Source organism: Bos indicus, chromosome X (assembly GCF_029378745.1).
Source record: "Bos indicus isolate NIAB-ARS_2022 breed Sahiwal x Tharparkar chromosome X, NIAB-ARS_B.indTharparkar_mat_pri_1.0, whole genome shotgun sequence".
Classification (NCBI taxonomy): domain Eukaryota; kingdom Metazoa; phylum Chordata; class Mammalia; order Artiodactyla; family Bovidae; genus Bos; species Bos indicus.
The window spans coordinates 53,714,703-53,731,498 of NC_091789.1; the positions used below are offsets into that span (position 1 = coordinate 53,714,703).

The 16,796-nt window shown below is 41.7% G+C and overlaps 1 protein-coding gene across 1 annotated transcript in view; it reads left to right on the forward strand.

Moving 5' to 3' along the window:
- The first annotated feature begins 4,554 nt into the window (after positions 1–4,554).
- XKRX (XK related X-linked) overlaps positions 4,555–16,796 on the forward strand; it is a 40,667-nt gene continuing 28,425 nt past the window's right edge. Inside the window, exons 1-2 of the mRNA XM_019955685.2 lie at positions 4,555–6,038; positions 10,431–10,699. Coding sequence (XP_019811244.1) covers positions 5,704–6,038; positions 10,431–10,699 — 604 coding nt within the window. The 5' untranslated portion in view covers positions 4,555–5,703. The remainder of the gene's footprint in view (positions 6,039–10,430; positions 10,700–16,796) is intronic.

Below are 16,796 nucleotides of genomic sequence, written 5' to 3' on the forward strand. Positions count from 1 at the left end.
TGAGATCTTTGTCTTACTTACTGCTATTACAAATAAATGTTTATTGAAATAAGTGGATGCGACCAACTGGTGTTCAAATGATCTTACACACATACACACACTCAATTTACCCGTCAGTCAGTCAGTTCAGTCCCTCAGTCGTGTCTGACTCTTTGTGACCCCATGAATCGCAGCACACCAGGCCTCCCTGTCCATCACCAACTCCCAGAGTTTACTCAAACTCATGTCCATCGAGTCGGTGATACCATCCAGCCATTTCATCCTCTGTCGTCCCCTTCTCCTCCTGCCCCCAATCCCTCCCAGCATCAGAGTCTTTTCCAGTAAGTCAACTCTTCACATCAGGTGGTCAAAGTATTGGAGTTTCAGCTTTAGCATCAGTCCTTCCAATGAACACCCAGGACTGATCTCCATTAGGATGGACTGGTTGGATCTCCTTGCAGTCCAAGGGACTCTCAAGAGTCTTCTCCAACACCACAGTTTAAAAGCACCAATTCTTCAGCGCTCAGCTTTCTTTATAGTCCAACTCTCACATCCATACATGACCACTGGAAAAACCATAGCCTTGACTAGACGGACCTTTGTTGGCAAAGTAATGTCTCTGCTTTTTAACATGCTATCTAGGTTGGTCATAACTTTCCTTCCAAGGAGTAAGCGTCTTTTAATTTCATGGCTGGAGTCACCATCTGCAGTGATTTTGGAGCCCCCAAAAATAAAGCCTGACACTGTTTCCACTGTTTCCCCATCTGTTCCCCATGAAGTGATGGGACCAGATGCCATGATCTTCATTTTCTGAATGTTGAGCTTTAAGCCAACTTTTTCACTCTCCTCTCTCACTTTCATCAAGAGGCTTTTTAGTTCCTCTTCACTTTCTGCCATAAGGGTGGTGTCGTCTGCGTATCTGAGGTTATTGATATTTCTCCCGGAAATCTTGATTCCAGCTTGTGCTTCTCGCAGCCCAGCGTTTCTCATGATGTACTCTGTGTATAAGTTAAATAAGCAGGGTGACAATATACAGCCTTGACGTACTCCTTTTCCTATTTGGAACCAGTCTTTTGTTCCATGTCCAGTTCAGGGAAATGCAAATCAAAACCCACTAGGGGACTTCCCTGGTGGTGCATGGGATAGAAATCTGCCTGACAATGCAGGGGACATAGGGTCGATCCCTGGTCTGGGAAGATTCCACATGCCGTGGAGCAACTAACCTGTCACCACAACCACTGAGCCCACACTCCAGTGCCTGTGAGCCATAACTACTGAGCCTGTATGCTGCAACTACTGAAGCCTGCACACTTACAGCCTACACGCCACAGCTACTGAGCATGTGTGCTGCCTAGACTCTATGCTACATGGCAAGAGAAGCCACCACAATGAGAAGCCCTCACACCACAATGAAGAGTAGCCCCTACTCGCTGCAATTAGAGAAAATGCATACAAAAGCAACAAAGATACAGCATGACCAAATAAATATTTTTTTAAAAATAAAACCACTAGGATGTCTATAATGAAAAAAAGACAAGTGTGTTGAGGATGTAGAGAAACACATTGCTGATGGAAATGTAAAATGGTGCAGCCACTTTGGAAAATGGATGATGAACTGGTAGCCTGGAATAGGTTAATCAAAAGTCTTTGTCCTCAAGGAACTCAGGGCAAAAAGAGAAGGCCCAGAGGATACCTGACTGATTTTGCACTACATATCTTTTAAGGATTCTGACAGTCCAAACTGAGCATTCTATAGACAGAAGCCATTCTTCCATCCTAACTACTGCTTCTCCAGGCCTTGCCCATCACCTCCCACTAGGTAGTGTTGTGAGACTGGACTATCAGCCACTTCCTACCCATCTCTCTCTTTCCTCTCTTCTTCCCTCATGGATGCCAGCTACCTCTTATGAGTCAGCTCTGGCTGCAGTGGCTTTGCAAGCTCAAACCTATCCCTGAGCCTTATGTCATTCAGAAGGGTTTTGAAAACTAATAAATATGCCAAGAGCTTTTCAATGGCTTTTAGACCCATTCTCTGTTCCTGCTGAGTCAGAGGTAGGGGGAGTGAGGAGTCAAATCTTTAGTCTCCCTTTCCTGCCCTACCAAACCGCTGAACACAGCCTAGCTAACTCTCAGGGGAAAGCCTAGAGGTATCACTTCAGATTGTCAGTCCTTAGGAGATCAATGCTGTTAATGGGGAAGGGGTTCCCAGGGCCACAGTAGTCTTACAAATATCAGCATTTCCAGCGTCTCTAATCTTAAGAAGATAAAGGGCTGGAGTCTAGAGATTGCCTAAAAGAGAAAAGAGTTAGACAGAAACGGAAAATTCTCAGTTTCTCCCAGCAGGGCTAAAGGAACAAGGAAATAAGAGACCAGAGGATTCAGTGACATAAAGCGCCAGAGAATCCTAGGGCTGAAAAGAGAGACACTGGTGAGTGAGGGGGATCAGAGAGCAGGAGATTTACAGGTCTATACCAACCTTAGGGGAATCAAAGAAATGTAACAGTAGCATCTCTGCCTTTAAGGAACTTAGAGTAATTTAGTGGTGAAATAAAAAATTATATACTTGAAACAATTTGTAATTTTGTGCTAAACTGTGGGATTGACCCCCAAAAAAATGGAACTCTGAGAAGTGCTGACATCCTTTGTGAACTGAATGGCTGATTGAGGCATTAGGTGTTCCCACAGGACTTTATGCTCTAGCTACAGTGGCTCCAAATTTTAGGGATGAGTGTGCTTGCATCTTGCATGTTTTACTGGAGGAAGCATGGGGAGGAAGCTTCACCATCATCACCACTTGTTAATCACTATCATCAACAAGAACCACAATAAATATTAATTGAGCATCCCTCCCTGAGTCTACACTTCTGTTTAGGAGGCAGGGCAAACACAGAAAGAGTCCAAGGACTAGCACAAGAGAGTATATGCCAGTAGCACCAAGACAGAGGGGAAAATGAGAGATGGGGAGGTGAGGAAAGGCTTCCTGGAGGAGGGAGTGCTTGAATTGCCCCTTGAAAGAAGGTTAGGGTTTGGACTGATGAAGAAAAGAGTGAAGGAGGTTGTAAATGGCCTCAACAAGGCACTGAGACATCAAGGCAAGTATGATTAAGTGAGAAAACCTGTTGGACTGGAGCAAAGGGTGTGGCAGGGTAACGTGGGTGATGAAGCTGGAGAGGAAAATTGTGTGGTGATGATTATAGAGAGCCTTAAATGTCAGACAGAAAAAAGTAAGAAGGCAGTGAAGATTTGCATATTTGGGGAGTGACAAGGGCTCGGGGCTTCCCTGATGGCTCCTACAATGCAGGCGACCAGGATTCTGTCTCTAGGTTGGGAAGATCCCCTGGAGAAGGGAATAGACAGAGAAGGGAATACCCACTCCAGTATTCTTGCTGGGAGAATTCCATGGACAGAAGAGCCTGGTGGGCTACAGTCCATGGGGTCACAAAGAGTCAGACACAACTGAGTGACTAACACTTTGAAGGGCACAGAGAAGGAGGAAAGGATAAAAAGAAAAACATGGGGATTCTATGTTCTTCCTAGCTTCAGTCTCCCATGTTAGGGTGATCAACTCAGCAAACAGAAGAGTTTGTCACCCTACTTGTGATTCATCTTGGGAAAGGTTTCCAAAGAAGCCCCCAGGAAGCTTCATACCACATACTTACAGTTGGCAAAGAATTTGGTGCCTTTTGGAAAGTCCCAGCTCCTCAACCCTATGTGTGACGTGTTCTCTGATACTGTTGACCCACCTTGTGAAACAGAAAGGAGGCAGGATCAGTCTGCTAACCCAACTGCCACATGTGTCTCAAAAGGCAACAACCTTGTAGAAGCTCATCTGTGCCTGGATCAGCCCGGGAGGGAGGCAGCAATCACAGGAATGTTGAGAAAGTGCCACCACAGCCAGACTCAGCCTTTCTCCAGGCCATCCTGATGGTGGCTGTGACTTGGCCATTCCTCATCTAGATTCTTTTTACTGACTTCCTGCAGCAAAAGGACATTGGCAAGGCTCTGCTACATTTGTATTATTACCAAGAGGCAGATGTTTTTTCTTTTCCCCTGGGGTTTAGAATTATGCAAATGAAGGCACAAAAACAAAAGTTCAGCTAGGTGGGGGAGGATTACTGTTAAGAATCTAGGCAATTCTCAGAGCTCTTTAAGACACCCCTCTCAGGTTTTACTAACAGCTCACTTGGCTCCTCTCCAGTCAATTTAGAATTTGGTACCTCTTCAGAACCTTCCAACCAAAGACCTGAAAGTTCGTTCTAAAGTTCCTACCTTGGCCTCATTTTTCAAGTGGAGAAATCAAGGCATATAATATGGGTCGGTGGGTTGACCTTGAGTCTCGACACCCCCTCTATCTTTTTCTTTCTCCCTTCGGGTATATACAGTCTCTCTTGGAAAGGAAACTCTACGGCCTGATTGCCTCCCAGGTCTGTCCTCCACCCAACAGAAACAAAATCTGGAGGGCAATAGGACCTAGGGAGATTCAACCCTGAGGCCGAGAGAGACACACCTGCTTAACCGCGTGGGTTGAGCAAGTGTGGGAGCGAGCTAGTTAGGGAGGGAGGGGTAGAAGTGGGCGTCTGCTGCTCTGGGGCAAGAGGAAAGCTGTAGCCCCCTCCAGGGTTCGGGGGTCGTGATAAGAAATCCTTCTAAAGGTTGGCCCAAGCCCCCTTTTGTTGCGCCTCTACGCACCGAGCATCTTTCATCTGCCTGCCCTGGAAGTCGCAGACTGGTTTTGTTTGGTCCCAGCTGTCTCTCCCATTCCGCTCACCCCCGCCCTCTGTGTGCCTTAGTTCCTGAAGTCACCAATCTCTCACAGCTGGAACTGCGGGCCGGCAGAACCCAGGCAGCAGACGGCGCCCAAGAGTTTGGTGACATTTGTCCGGCTGGGTTGGCACCCCGCACGTTGTATTTTTCGCTAGCAAAGTTTCTCGGTGGAAAAGAAGCCCCTCCAGTTTTTTCTGGATCCTGTAGCGGACGCGCACGCCACTTCGCTCCCCGGTGACTGCGCTTGGGGACGGGGCTGTGGCTCTGCTCCTGCCTCTGGTCGGGCTGCCTTGGGTGCGGAGCTTGGGGGATCCCGAGAAGCCGACGTGAGAACCTTTGACTAAGCGTGGGTCTGGAGAGAGCGCCCGCGAGCAGGCGAGCTAACAGCCGCAGCTTAGCAATAGCTAGGTACCTGGTCACTGAACTGAATCCCGAAGGGACGTTCAGGCTGCAACCCCCACTTCTGACTGGCTCAGTTCTCGGCCGATTTGAGAGAGCACACTGGTCAGCGCTCCTCGAGAGCAGCTGCTGAGTGTGGGTGCCCCAGGAAATCGGCCTGCCCCGCTGCCTAGAGGGCTGCGAAAGGCGGAACCGCCACCGAAACAGCAGTTCCCATGGCTCCTTACACGACTGGAACTGGACCCCTGACTAGGCGCTAAGATGTTTGCTTTTGCCTTGTCCAAATTCCACAGCACGTGTGTTGACGATTGGAATCCCGGCCTAATCAAGAGTCAAGTTCAAAGTGGTACTCCTGGATCCTTCATCTCAAACTCCAACAAGTCTAATTTGAGACTAGAAGAGAGGGATCTCCTGCTCTAACTAGTAGATCTCCGTTCTGGAATTGGACTTGACAGCTTTCCTCACCAATACTTCGACTGCAGCTGTTGCACGTTCTTTGGGGGGGTGGGGGAGGGGCGGTAGTTCTCTGAAAACCAGACCACAACAGTTGGAACCTCAACAATGGACCAAGTTTTTGAAATTCCCGAAGAGCCAAACGTGGAGCCGATATCCTCTCTTGAGGAAGATGTCATCCGTGGGGCCAACCCCCGATTTACCTTTCCATTTGGCATCCTCTTCTCCACCTTTTTGTACTGTGGGGAGGCAGCATCTGCCTTGTATATGGTTAGAATCTACCGGAAGAATAGTGAAACCTACTGGATGACGTACACCTTTTCTTTCTTTATGTTTTCATCCATCATGGTCCAGTTGACCCTCATTTTTGTCCACAGAGACCTGGCCAAAGACAAGCCACTATCATTGTTTATGCATCTAATCCTCATGGGACCTGTTATCAGGTGAGCAACTTTTCCATCTTTTCCCTCCTCCTCTACCCCCACTCATTGTGCAGAGAAGGATGAATTTAATATTTTTAAAGACTGCTACTGTGCCTCTAATTAAATCGATTCTTCTATTCCCTCCCACTCTTGACTTTCCTGCCTGCCACCCACAAAGTCTTATCTGCAGTCTTAAGTGCCATCGCAATGAACATGTGGCATGTACCCGTGTTCCAAAACCATGTTTGGTACCATTAATAAGACTTCATCTGACAATGTTTGCTATCTGAATTTGAGACCAATTGATGTGATCACCTTGTGAACACCGGCCATAGCTTTGGAGTATGTTATTTTGACCCCGCCTTTTAGATGCTCTTTACATTGGGTGGAAGTTCCTTATCCTCTCCGTCCCATCTCACATTCAGTTTCTTTAACTTGAGCTGCTTGGGCTGCTGTGACTGCTATTTTCAAATTTTCTGGAGTTATTTGACATCTGGGAAATATTTTAAGCCATTTGTGCTCATCTGGTACCCCAGCCCTTTGTAGTTTGTTTTTCCTGGCAGTTTATTGGTCCCCTGTTTATCCCTTTGTATCTTTCTGCAATAAAGGTACACGGTTAGAAGGGGCAAAGGAAGAAAGTCTATCTGGATGCTGTAGCACAATATAATAATATAGAGTCTTTCCATTCTGATTGCTTTGAAAGGATAAGAATGTGCCTTATCCTAAGGGGGACAGGCATCTGCATCAGAAGTCTCATCTGGATGCTACGGGATTTTCAAGATAGAGAGATGTTGCAAAATTTATGAGGTCAGTAGGAAAGAATGGACCAAGTTTATCTTGATTGCAAGAGAGGCGGAAACCTGCAGTCAGCTGAGGAATATGGATCATAGTGTTGATGTTGTAATTGCGATTAGGGAGATGTTTCATCATCAGAGACATAAACAGTCTGAAACTGGCTAAGGATGGAACTCTTTAAAGAAAAATTTTTATCAACATATTTAAACGGGGAGGAATTGATTATGCTCCATCAGTGAAAATTTGAGACATCAATAGAAACAGTGGCCTGGAATTCAGGAGACCTGGAATCTAGTGGGCCCCCCTCGCCCCCTCTGTCATTGACTAGTTATGCAGCCTTGGTGAAATCCCTGAAGATGCCTTGAGCCTCAGTTCCTTCATCTGTAAAATAAATGGCTTGGGCTAGATCATGGGTCTCAAACTCAAACACTTAACAGGGGTCAGGCAAGTATCATAAATGAGCAAGGGAAGACAAGTATGAGAAAAACAGTAGCTTCATGTGTGATGATAAATAAAAATGAAGTTTCATTGTTAAAGAAATGATGGAGAGTAGTGAGTGCTATGGCAATCTGGAGTCCGCAAGATAAGCCTAAAGGAGGCAACTGCTCCACAGCTCCAGTTCGTTGTTTCCTTGTGGGAATTCAGACCCAGTATCACCAAGGCCCCAACTTTTCAGGAGAAGCACTCAAGACAGGATTTTGTGGGAAATAGAATGACTTAATATTTTGACAAGTGATTTTGGTAATTAAATAAAAACACTGTCTGAACCAAACAAGACACAGCTGTTCTTCAGATGTGACTCAGCTGGCCTATACAAACTCTGGACTAGGTAATCTAAAGGTCCTTTCCAGTTCTAAATCTTTGAAGTTAAGCTGTGAAAGGAAGACCTCATCTTGAACTTTGAATCAAGATGTCATTTAGAGATGTCGTCAGAGGAGCAAGGAAACCATTCTTCTCTCCCTTTTTAAATGTAATCTATTGAATTAAAAGTTCAAGTGCTCTTTTAAAAAAATTATATCGATTGGAGGATAATTACTTTACAATATTGTGATGGTCTCTGCCATACATCAACATGAATCAGCCATAGGCATACATGTGTCCCCTCCCTCCTGAAGATGCAAATTTCAGTAAGTACTTCCCCAGCTCCCCATTTTGACTTCTCTCTTTGCTTTGCGGCCTCCCAAGCCATCTTTAATTTGGACCATCCATAGTTTTGAGTACTCTGTTTCATTTTTATCATTTAACTTTGACTAGATATGATTGGAAAGCATTTATAATCTCAGTCAGCTAACCCTACAGCCAGGAAAAATAATTAAAAGCTCATAGATCATATGCTTGATAATGCTTATTTTCAAGGCTTATTTTCAATTTCAAAAATTACATTTTTAGGTAGGTAGGAACTTGATTAGTGATATTAGGCACATGAAGGTGTTTGGAGGGCCTGGCTTTCTTATGTGAAATGCAAAGCTACCTCTGGAAGTGAAAATGTATTCTCATGTTGTGCCATTTATAAGCAAGGCAAACATGCTTACGTAAACCAGTAAATAGCCTTAAGAATAGAAGCAGGAACAGGATTCTTCATGCAACCGCCCCCCCCCCAATATTTTATTCAGCAATAACATTGATGGGCTTGGGTTAAAATCTAAAATCTTTTGTTGGAAGTGCACATATGCATTTTTCCTGAATCAGAGGAGAAAGTTGCTTTTTTTTTTTTTTTTTCTTCTCTGTTTTTTCCTTCCATCTTTTTCTCTCCTGGATTTCAGTTTTCCTTACAGTGCGGATGTTTCAAGCTACATGCTTCAAGCTGGCACACATGCACCAATGTCAAAGGCATCCTGTGGATAAATGATACAAATGAACTTATTTACAAAGCAGAAACAGAATCATAGGCTTAGAAAACAAATTTATGGTTACCAAAGGTGAAAGGTGAAGGGGAGAGATAAATTGGGAGTTTGGGATTGACATACACACTACTATTTTTTAAATAGGTAACTGGGATTTGTCTGGTGGTCCAGTGGCTAAGACTCTCTGCTCCCAATGCAGGAGGCCTAGTTTGGATCCCCAGTTGGGGAAGTAGCTCCTACATACCACAAATAAGACCTGGTGAAGCCTAATAACTAAATAAATATTTTTTAAAAAATAGATAACCAACAAAGACTTACTGTAGAGCACAGGGAACTCTGTTCAATATTTCATAATAATCTAAATAAGAAAAGAATTTGAAAAAGGATACATGTATATGTAGAACTGAATCACTTTGCTGTACACCTGAAACTAACATAACATTTTAAATCAACTATAGTCCAATATAAAATAAACATTTTTAAGAAAAGAGAGATCCTGTGGAGAATGGCAGCCAGCCAGTGCTCTTTCCTATTAGGTCTAGAGAGCATATAAATCTCTGAACTTGTCTTTGGTCTCTTTATCTGTTAAATTTCATTGCCATTATCATCTCCTTCCATCACTTCTCACTCTGTATTCTTTGCTTCCTTCTTATTCTTTTATTTACTCAGCAAATATTTATCAAATGCCCACTATGTGATAAGGGCAGTGGGTGAGATAAATATAGCCCTTAGCCTATCAGGAACGGAGAAGGCAATGGCAACCCACTCCAGTGTTCTTGCCTGGAGAATCCCAGGGACGGGGGAGGCTGGTGGGCTGCCGTCTATGGGGTCGCACAGAGTCGGACACAACTGAAGCGACTTAGCAGCAGCAGCAGCAGCAGCCTGTCAGGAAAGACAGCTTAAATTTCGACACAACTGTTCCAACTTATCATAAAAAATAGTCCACAGTTTCCATTCATTTCTCTGTGTGTGGTGGCTGGGGGCGGGGGGGGGGGCGGGAATTCCAAATCAAAGAAGATTTTCCTCTTTTATAGAGAAAGAATGAAGTTTAAAAGGCTGTTGTTCCCTAAAAGGTCAAGAGACCCCCAGAACAAGCTTTAAAGAGGTCTTTTGAAGTTCCCTAGGTATATAGTACATTGGGTTCTGAGTTGCCAAGTCTTTTTAATTACCTTTGTTGCTAAATGGCTTTCCTGTGTATATTTTAAATTATTTAAATTTTTTATTGGAGTATAGTTGATTTATAAGCACCCCTGTGTATTTGAGAGGTTTTTTCCCAGATCTCCTCCAAGACTTTTTGGCTGAGACAGTTATACCTGTGGGCTTTGTCTTGAAAAAGCAGAGCTTAAAAGACCTGATTATGAAGCTGAAAGGTTTTAATAAGCAACATTTTTCCTCAGGAACTTAAGGTGTTATGAAAACCAGAGCCTTTTGGAACCTTCATCATTTTCTCTCAACACATTATTAATGTTTTTGTATTCAAGTCATTTTTCTGTTATAGGCTTATTATTAAGGAGACAAAGCAATTTCTAAGTCCTCAAATACTTCTGAATTGGTATTCTTAGGTTGGTCGATGACCAAATGAACACAAAAGATTTAGATTCAAGTGATTTATAGAAGGCATGACCAGCTGTTTGACTCATGAAAATTGAGAAGAACAGGAGTGAAAGAATGGCAAAAAGTAGCACAACCTTCCTGAGTTATTTATCCCCTCTCACCACCAATTTCTTTCCTAGGACAGCTTTAGTTAAGTTCCCATGATGCTTTACTTCTGCAGATGTTTGGAAGCCATGATTAAGTACCTCACACTGTGGAAGAAAGAGGGGCAGGAGGAGCCCTATGTCAGCCTCACCCGAAAGAAGATGCTAATAAATGGCGAGGAGGTGCTGATAGAATGGGAGGTGGGCCACTCCATCCGGACCCTGGCTATGCACCGCAATGCCTACAAACGTATGTCACAGATTCAAGCCTTCCTGGGCTCAGTGCCCCAGCTGACCTATCAGCTCTATGTGACTCTGATCTCTGCAGAGGTCCCCCTTGGTAGAGGTGAGTGGGGTCAGGTGAGGGGCGGGTTCCACTAAAATCAAGGGTCTTAGAAATCTAGACCTGAACTGTCCAAGATACTGGCCACCAGCTTCCTGTGACTATTTAAAATTAAAAAATGTATTTCCTCAGTCATACGAGCCACATTTCAAGTACTCAGCAGCTATGTATACCTCGTGATTACTGTATTGGTATTATAGAACTTTCTGTTGGACAGCACCAATAGTCAACTTGCAGAGCCAGATATCTCAGGCCTGCCAGATTTCTTAAACCTGAGTAAGGTATTTAGACTAAAAACATCATAGATAAACCGTCTCTGGGCCCAGAAGTGAGTAATACCAGCAGCCAGTAGGACATGTTTCCTACCCACAGTGTTTACATTGCATTGAGGGTGTTTGGTTGGTTGGTATAGGGATGGCTGCCTTTTAATAAGAGTTTCCCTAGTATTCTGATCATGAGAAAACATAATCACTGGGTGAAAGCTCCTTTTACAACTTACATTCCATACTCAGACCTAAGTCAGTTAATACAGGAATCTGCATTTTTTGAAAGTACCCTGATTGATTCTGATCAGCCACTTTTGGGAATCACTGATTGAATCACTCCTTCCTTCCGTCTCCAGTGGGGAGAAAGAAAAAGGGTATGGATTGAATATTGGTGAGGGTCAGGCCTGGCCCCAGTTCTGACCTTCTCTGTGTTCTTTAGAAGAAGTTACCAAAGAGGTCACTGTCTTAATCTCTCATTTGTAAAAGAGGGATCCTGGGATGAGTAAGCCTCTAGCAGAGGATAAAGTGTGAGTCAGTGTTTCAAAAGTTGAGATAAAGTACTGTTAATGACTTTTAACAGCCTAAGATTAGCTTCATCTACTTGGGCCTGAGCTGGTACAGCTGTGGATATAGCTTTGGACCATTTCCTTATTATTATGTATTGACCCTGCTTCACAAAGCCCCATGTTTCAAATAAGTGTAGGGAGGAAATATGTCCTCTTTTTTCTCTGCTAAGAATTGTTCATGAAGTTCTGCTGGTCTTGAAGCTTTTTGCATACCTAGAATTGACAGTAGTTGGGGAGAAAAATCTCTGGAAATGATTCCTCCTGAGAATTTTGAGGGTAATTAAATCACTTAATTAAAATATTATGCATTATAAAAGTAATACATGCACAGAACGAATGGCCTGCAGGTAATTGTATATGCACAGACTATTTCTATGAAGATATGCAAGAAACGATTTACCTCTAGGGAGTGAAAATGAGCAGTCACCTGGCTTTTAGCTTTTACTTTATACCCTTTTATATGTTTTGAATTCCTTTTCACCATGATCATGTATTACTATTTTTGGTCATTTTTTTTTAATTATAAAAAATCAGACATGATTATGGTAAAGATTCAAAACTGTACAGAATATATGTAAAATAGGAGAGGTAATCTCATTTCCCAAAGGTAATCTGTTTACCATTTAATGTATATCCTTCCAGACTTCTTTTTACTGTGTAAATATAAACATACATACAATATATATATGTGTGTGTAGCTACCCTTGTGGCTCAGATGGTAAAGAATCTACCTGCAATGAAGGAAACGTGGGTTCAATCCCTGGGTCAGAAAGATCTCCTGGAGAAGGAAATGGCAACCCACTCCAGTATTCTTGCCTGGGAAATCTCATGAACAGAAGGAGCCTGGCAGGCTACAGTCCATGGGGTCAAAAAGAGTCAGACACGCCTGAGCACATGACCCATATATGTTTGCCCAAAAAGAGCTGTATTAAACATTCTTTTCAGCAACATGTTTTTTCAAAAGTATACCATGTTTCTTCAATAGTTAATTATATATACATATATAATAATTATAGATACATATATGATAATATAAATATACTATATATTTCTTTTATATGAATTGAACCATTCTTTCTTATTTCTTATTTCCCTAATCTTCTGTTGGTAGGATTAAAGTTTATTTATAATTTTTCCATGCAAAGTTTTTCTCTGATTACAGACCATGCTCCTTTGAACATCTTTATTTAAAGTGTCTGTGTACTGGAATGAGACTCTGTAGAATAACTTCTTAGCAGTAGAATTGCTGGGAGAAAAGATATGTATGTTTAGAATTTCATCAGTACCGCCAAAAGGTTGCGTGAATTTGTTTTCCCAAGTGTATGAATGTGCCTGTTTCTTCATATCTTAAGCTAAACACTTGTATAATTATAAGATAATTATTTTAATTGCTTTATGAGTGAAGCTGAACATCATTTCATGTTTGGACGTTCTGTTCTTATCTCTATATAGTACTCATTTTTCTAGTGTGATGTTTGTGTTTTCCTTATTCATTTGGATGAACTATTCACTTATTCTGCCTATTAATCCTTTCCCAGCTGTGGATAAGTGTGTATGTATACATTTGTATAATGTTCTGTATGTGTGCACATACACACATTTTAAATGTGCATATGTATGTCATACATGTAAGAGATGTGCAGCACACTATATGTAAGGGACAATATACTTGTAGTATTTTCTGGCATTTTGAAGTATTCAATTTTTATGTATTCATATTCTTTATTGCTTTTAGGTCTTGTGCCTTTCTTACAAAGGCCTTTCACAGCTCATATCTGATAGAGCAGTTTAGCCTGATCTTCCAAACAGAATGAATTTTCAGTTTGTCAATTCCCCCACCAGAACACAAAGCAAGACAATAACAATGAAAAAAAAAGCATTTTATTGAGAATGTGATTGAGATTGCACTCCATTATTTAGGTTATTTTGGAGGGAGTTTACATGTTTTGCAGGATCAGTTAATTTCATGTTAGAAGATAATTGAACTCTCGATTTCATTTAATATTTAGAAATTACTTTATTGAGGTATAAATGACAAAAACCTCTACCTATTTAATGTGTACAACTTGATGAGCTTGGAGATAAATATACCTCCATGAAACATCACTACACTCTATGCCATAAATATGTAAGAACTCTAGCAAGAAAATTACAGTCAATCCTGGGTATCTGCAGGGGTTTGTTTCAGGGACCCCTCATGGATACCAAAATCTGCAAATGCTCAAATCTCTTATATAAAATGGTGTAATATTTGCATATGACCTGTGTACTTCCTCCCATATACTTTACATCATCTCTAGGTTACTTATAATACCTAATACAATGTAAATGCTATGTAAATAGTTATGGATATGATGTAAATACTATGTAAATAGTTGCCAGTAAATGGCAAATTCAAGTTCTGCTTTTTGGAACTTACTGGAATTTTTTTCCCAAGTATTTTCCATCCATGTTTGGTTGAATCTGTGGATGCAGAGAGCCAACTATATACAGTTTGACTGAGGTACACTTCATTAAATGTTTTTAAATATACTTCAGTAAAATTGTATCATTTTCTTGTTATAGGTCTTACACATTTTTGTGAGGCCTATGTCTAGGTGTTCTATCAGTTTTTAAATCAACTAATTTCCTAAGTGTCAGGGTAGTGCCTATGTAAATTAAATGCATCTCCTGCACTTTAGGAAATAGAGAATGGTGATGATGATGATAGGGGCTAGCAGATAGAGTTTACTATGTTCCAGGGATTTCTCTAATGTAATCATTTCATTTAAATCTTCACAACAATGCTATAAGACACTTGTTATTATCCACATCTTACAAAATGAGAAAACAGAGGCACTGAGAAGTTAAACAAATTCCCCAAGGTCCCATAACTAATGGATGGCAAAAAGGATTGGCATCTAGGACATCCACCTTTAGAACCTATATTTCTAAGTATGAAGTGACAATATTAGTCACTCAGTCGTGTTTGACTCTTTGCAACCCCATGGACTGTAGCCCTCCAGGTTCCTCTGTGCATGTGATTCTCCAGGCAAGAATACTGGAGAGGGTTGACATTTCCTCCTCCAGGGGAAATTCCCAACCCAGGGATCAAACCTGGGTCTCCTGCATTGCAGACAGATTCTTTACCACCTGAGCCACCAGGGAAGCCCAACTATATCACTATACAAAGGTTGTAGGGGAAGCTTTCTGCAAGGCCTTATTTTCAATTCTTTGGTGATTTCCCCTATTAAAATCTTTCTGGTGATACCCTCTCTCTTAAGATTTTGTAAACTACTTTTTGGTTTCACTTTTCCTCATTTTCACCCACCCTCCTATCTTCTCCTTGCTACCCCTCTTTTTTACCATTTGCTCTGGGAGGCCATCTGGATCAGCATAGATGAGCAAATTCACTAGCAGCATTATGACCTCTTACGGCATGTGTCTATTTGTAGGGAGACAGATGGAAGGTGTTTTTACATTAATTGGAAGCATCAAGTTTTCTGCCTTTTATTACACTACTATCAGCAAACGAGTTCTAAGTTAAGGGAAAGCATCACCACACTTGGCCAGCTATACATCTGCCCTGAAGTTCCAAACTCCATAAGGAGCATCAGCTCTTGAGGATGGCACTGAGTGTGGTTTATACAGCTAAGAGTTTAACAAATAATCATTTTGTACTCCTTAAACTAATACAATGTTATATGGCAATTATATCCCAATACAGCTAGAAAAAATTATAAATAATAAAAATAAAGCTAAGAGTAGGCACTTTAGTCTCCCATTCCAGTACTTGAGACTGCAACCCTATACTTAGAGCTGGAAAAGATCTTGGAAACAAAGCTGTGCTTCTTTTTGGCTTTCCATGGGGAGGTCTTTACTTCTCTTGCAGATTAAATTGACATTTCAATGGCTGTAATGACCTGAATCCAGTGTTTTTATGAGAACAGAAAGCTCCAGTGTTTCTTTTGGATGAGTACACTTGGGCCTCTCATTCTCCTTGACAGTGCTAGATCTTTCTTAGTGACCAGTATCCTCTGATATAAAGGAAGGAAGAAAAAGAAAGGGTCACTGAAGTTGAGACTCAGAAGAGCAAGTTAGGGAGCATACTGATCCTTCAGTGATATGGATGTTATGGGCTAGGAAATTTTTTTTTTAAAACCACTCTGCCAGAAATTTGGGGATTCCTAAAGTTTACCATACCACTGATGTGATAAACTGGCATTGCTGGTGATTAATACAAGCAACTCTAGAATATCTCAGTGACCTAGGAGACTGAGGCACGTAGATATTCAGTGATTTGCACAAGCTTCTGCACTGCCGAACCAAGGACTTCTAATTGTAGATATTTTACTCTGCCTCTCTAAATTCAGAATTCTTCGTTAATTCCACAAACATTTGTTGAGCACCTACTATACTCCAGGCAGTGTGCTAGGTTCTGGTGACACAGCAGTGAACAAAATAGACATGGCCCTTTCTGCCCTCTTGGAATTTCCGGGATATATTTTATATTCTAGAAATGCACACAAACAAGATTACTTCCCTGAAGAAGATATTCCTCAAAGCAGGGAATTCTATAACCAAAGGCATTCTCTCTGAGTCTTCTAAGACAGGATTTTTTTCAGATAGAGTTCTCTCTGCCTCCAGCATTGTTTTCTCAGGTTTCATCAGGTAGATGCTGCTTATCCCTTTATATGTACTCTTTTTGTGTTAGTGACCTCTCAGTGCTAGTTCTGAAAGTGTTAGTTGTGTTCAACTCTTCTATGACCTCATGGGCTGTAGCCCTCCAGGATCCTCTGTCCATGGAATTCTCCAGGCAAGAATACTGGAGTGGGTTGCCATTTCCTTCTCCAGGGGATCTTCCCAGCCCAGGGACCGAACCCACATCTCCTGTGTCTCCTGCATGGCAGGCAGATTCTTTACGATCTGAGTCACCAGGGAAGCCTTCAATGCTTGTTCTGAGACTCACTTTTTAAAAACATTTATTTTGTATGTTTATATGATTATTAAAGTATTACAGTACATGTTCATTTCTAATTTCATGGGAAATTTAGAAACTAGAGAAATGTAGAAAAACAAAAACTGCTACAGTCCCTATCACACAAAAATAATTAGTTTGTTTCCATTTTTTTCTGTGAATGTTCCTGGTTTACACAGCTGTGTTCATTCATAGGTTTTCTCTTAAGCCCTCAAATCTTGCCTATCGTCTCTCTGGATCTCTGGGTCAGAGTACAAAGTTCATCAACATTGACTGCCTATTTTTTCTGTTTCTTTTCTTCTTTCTTACAG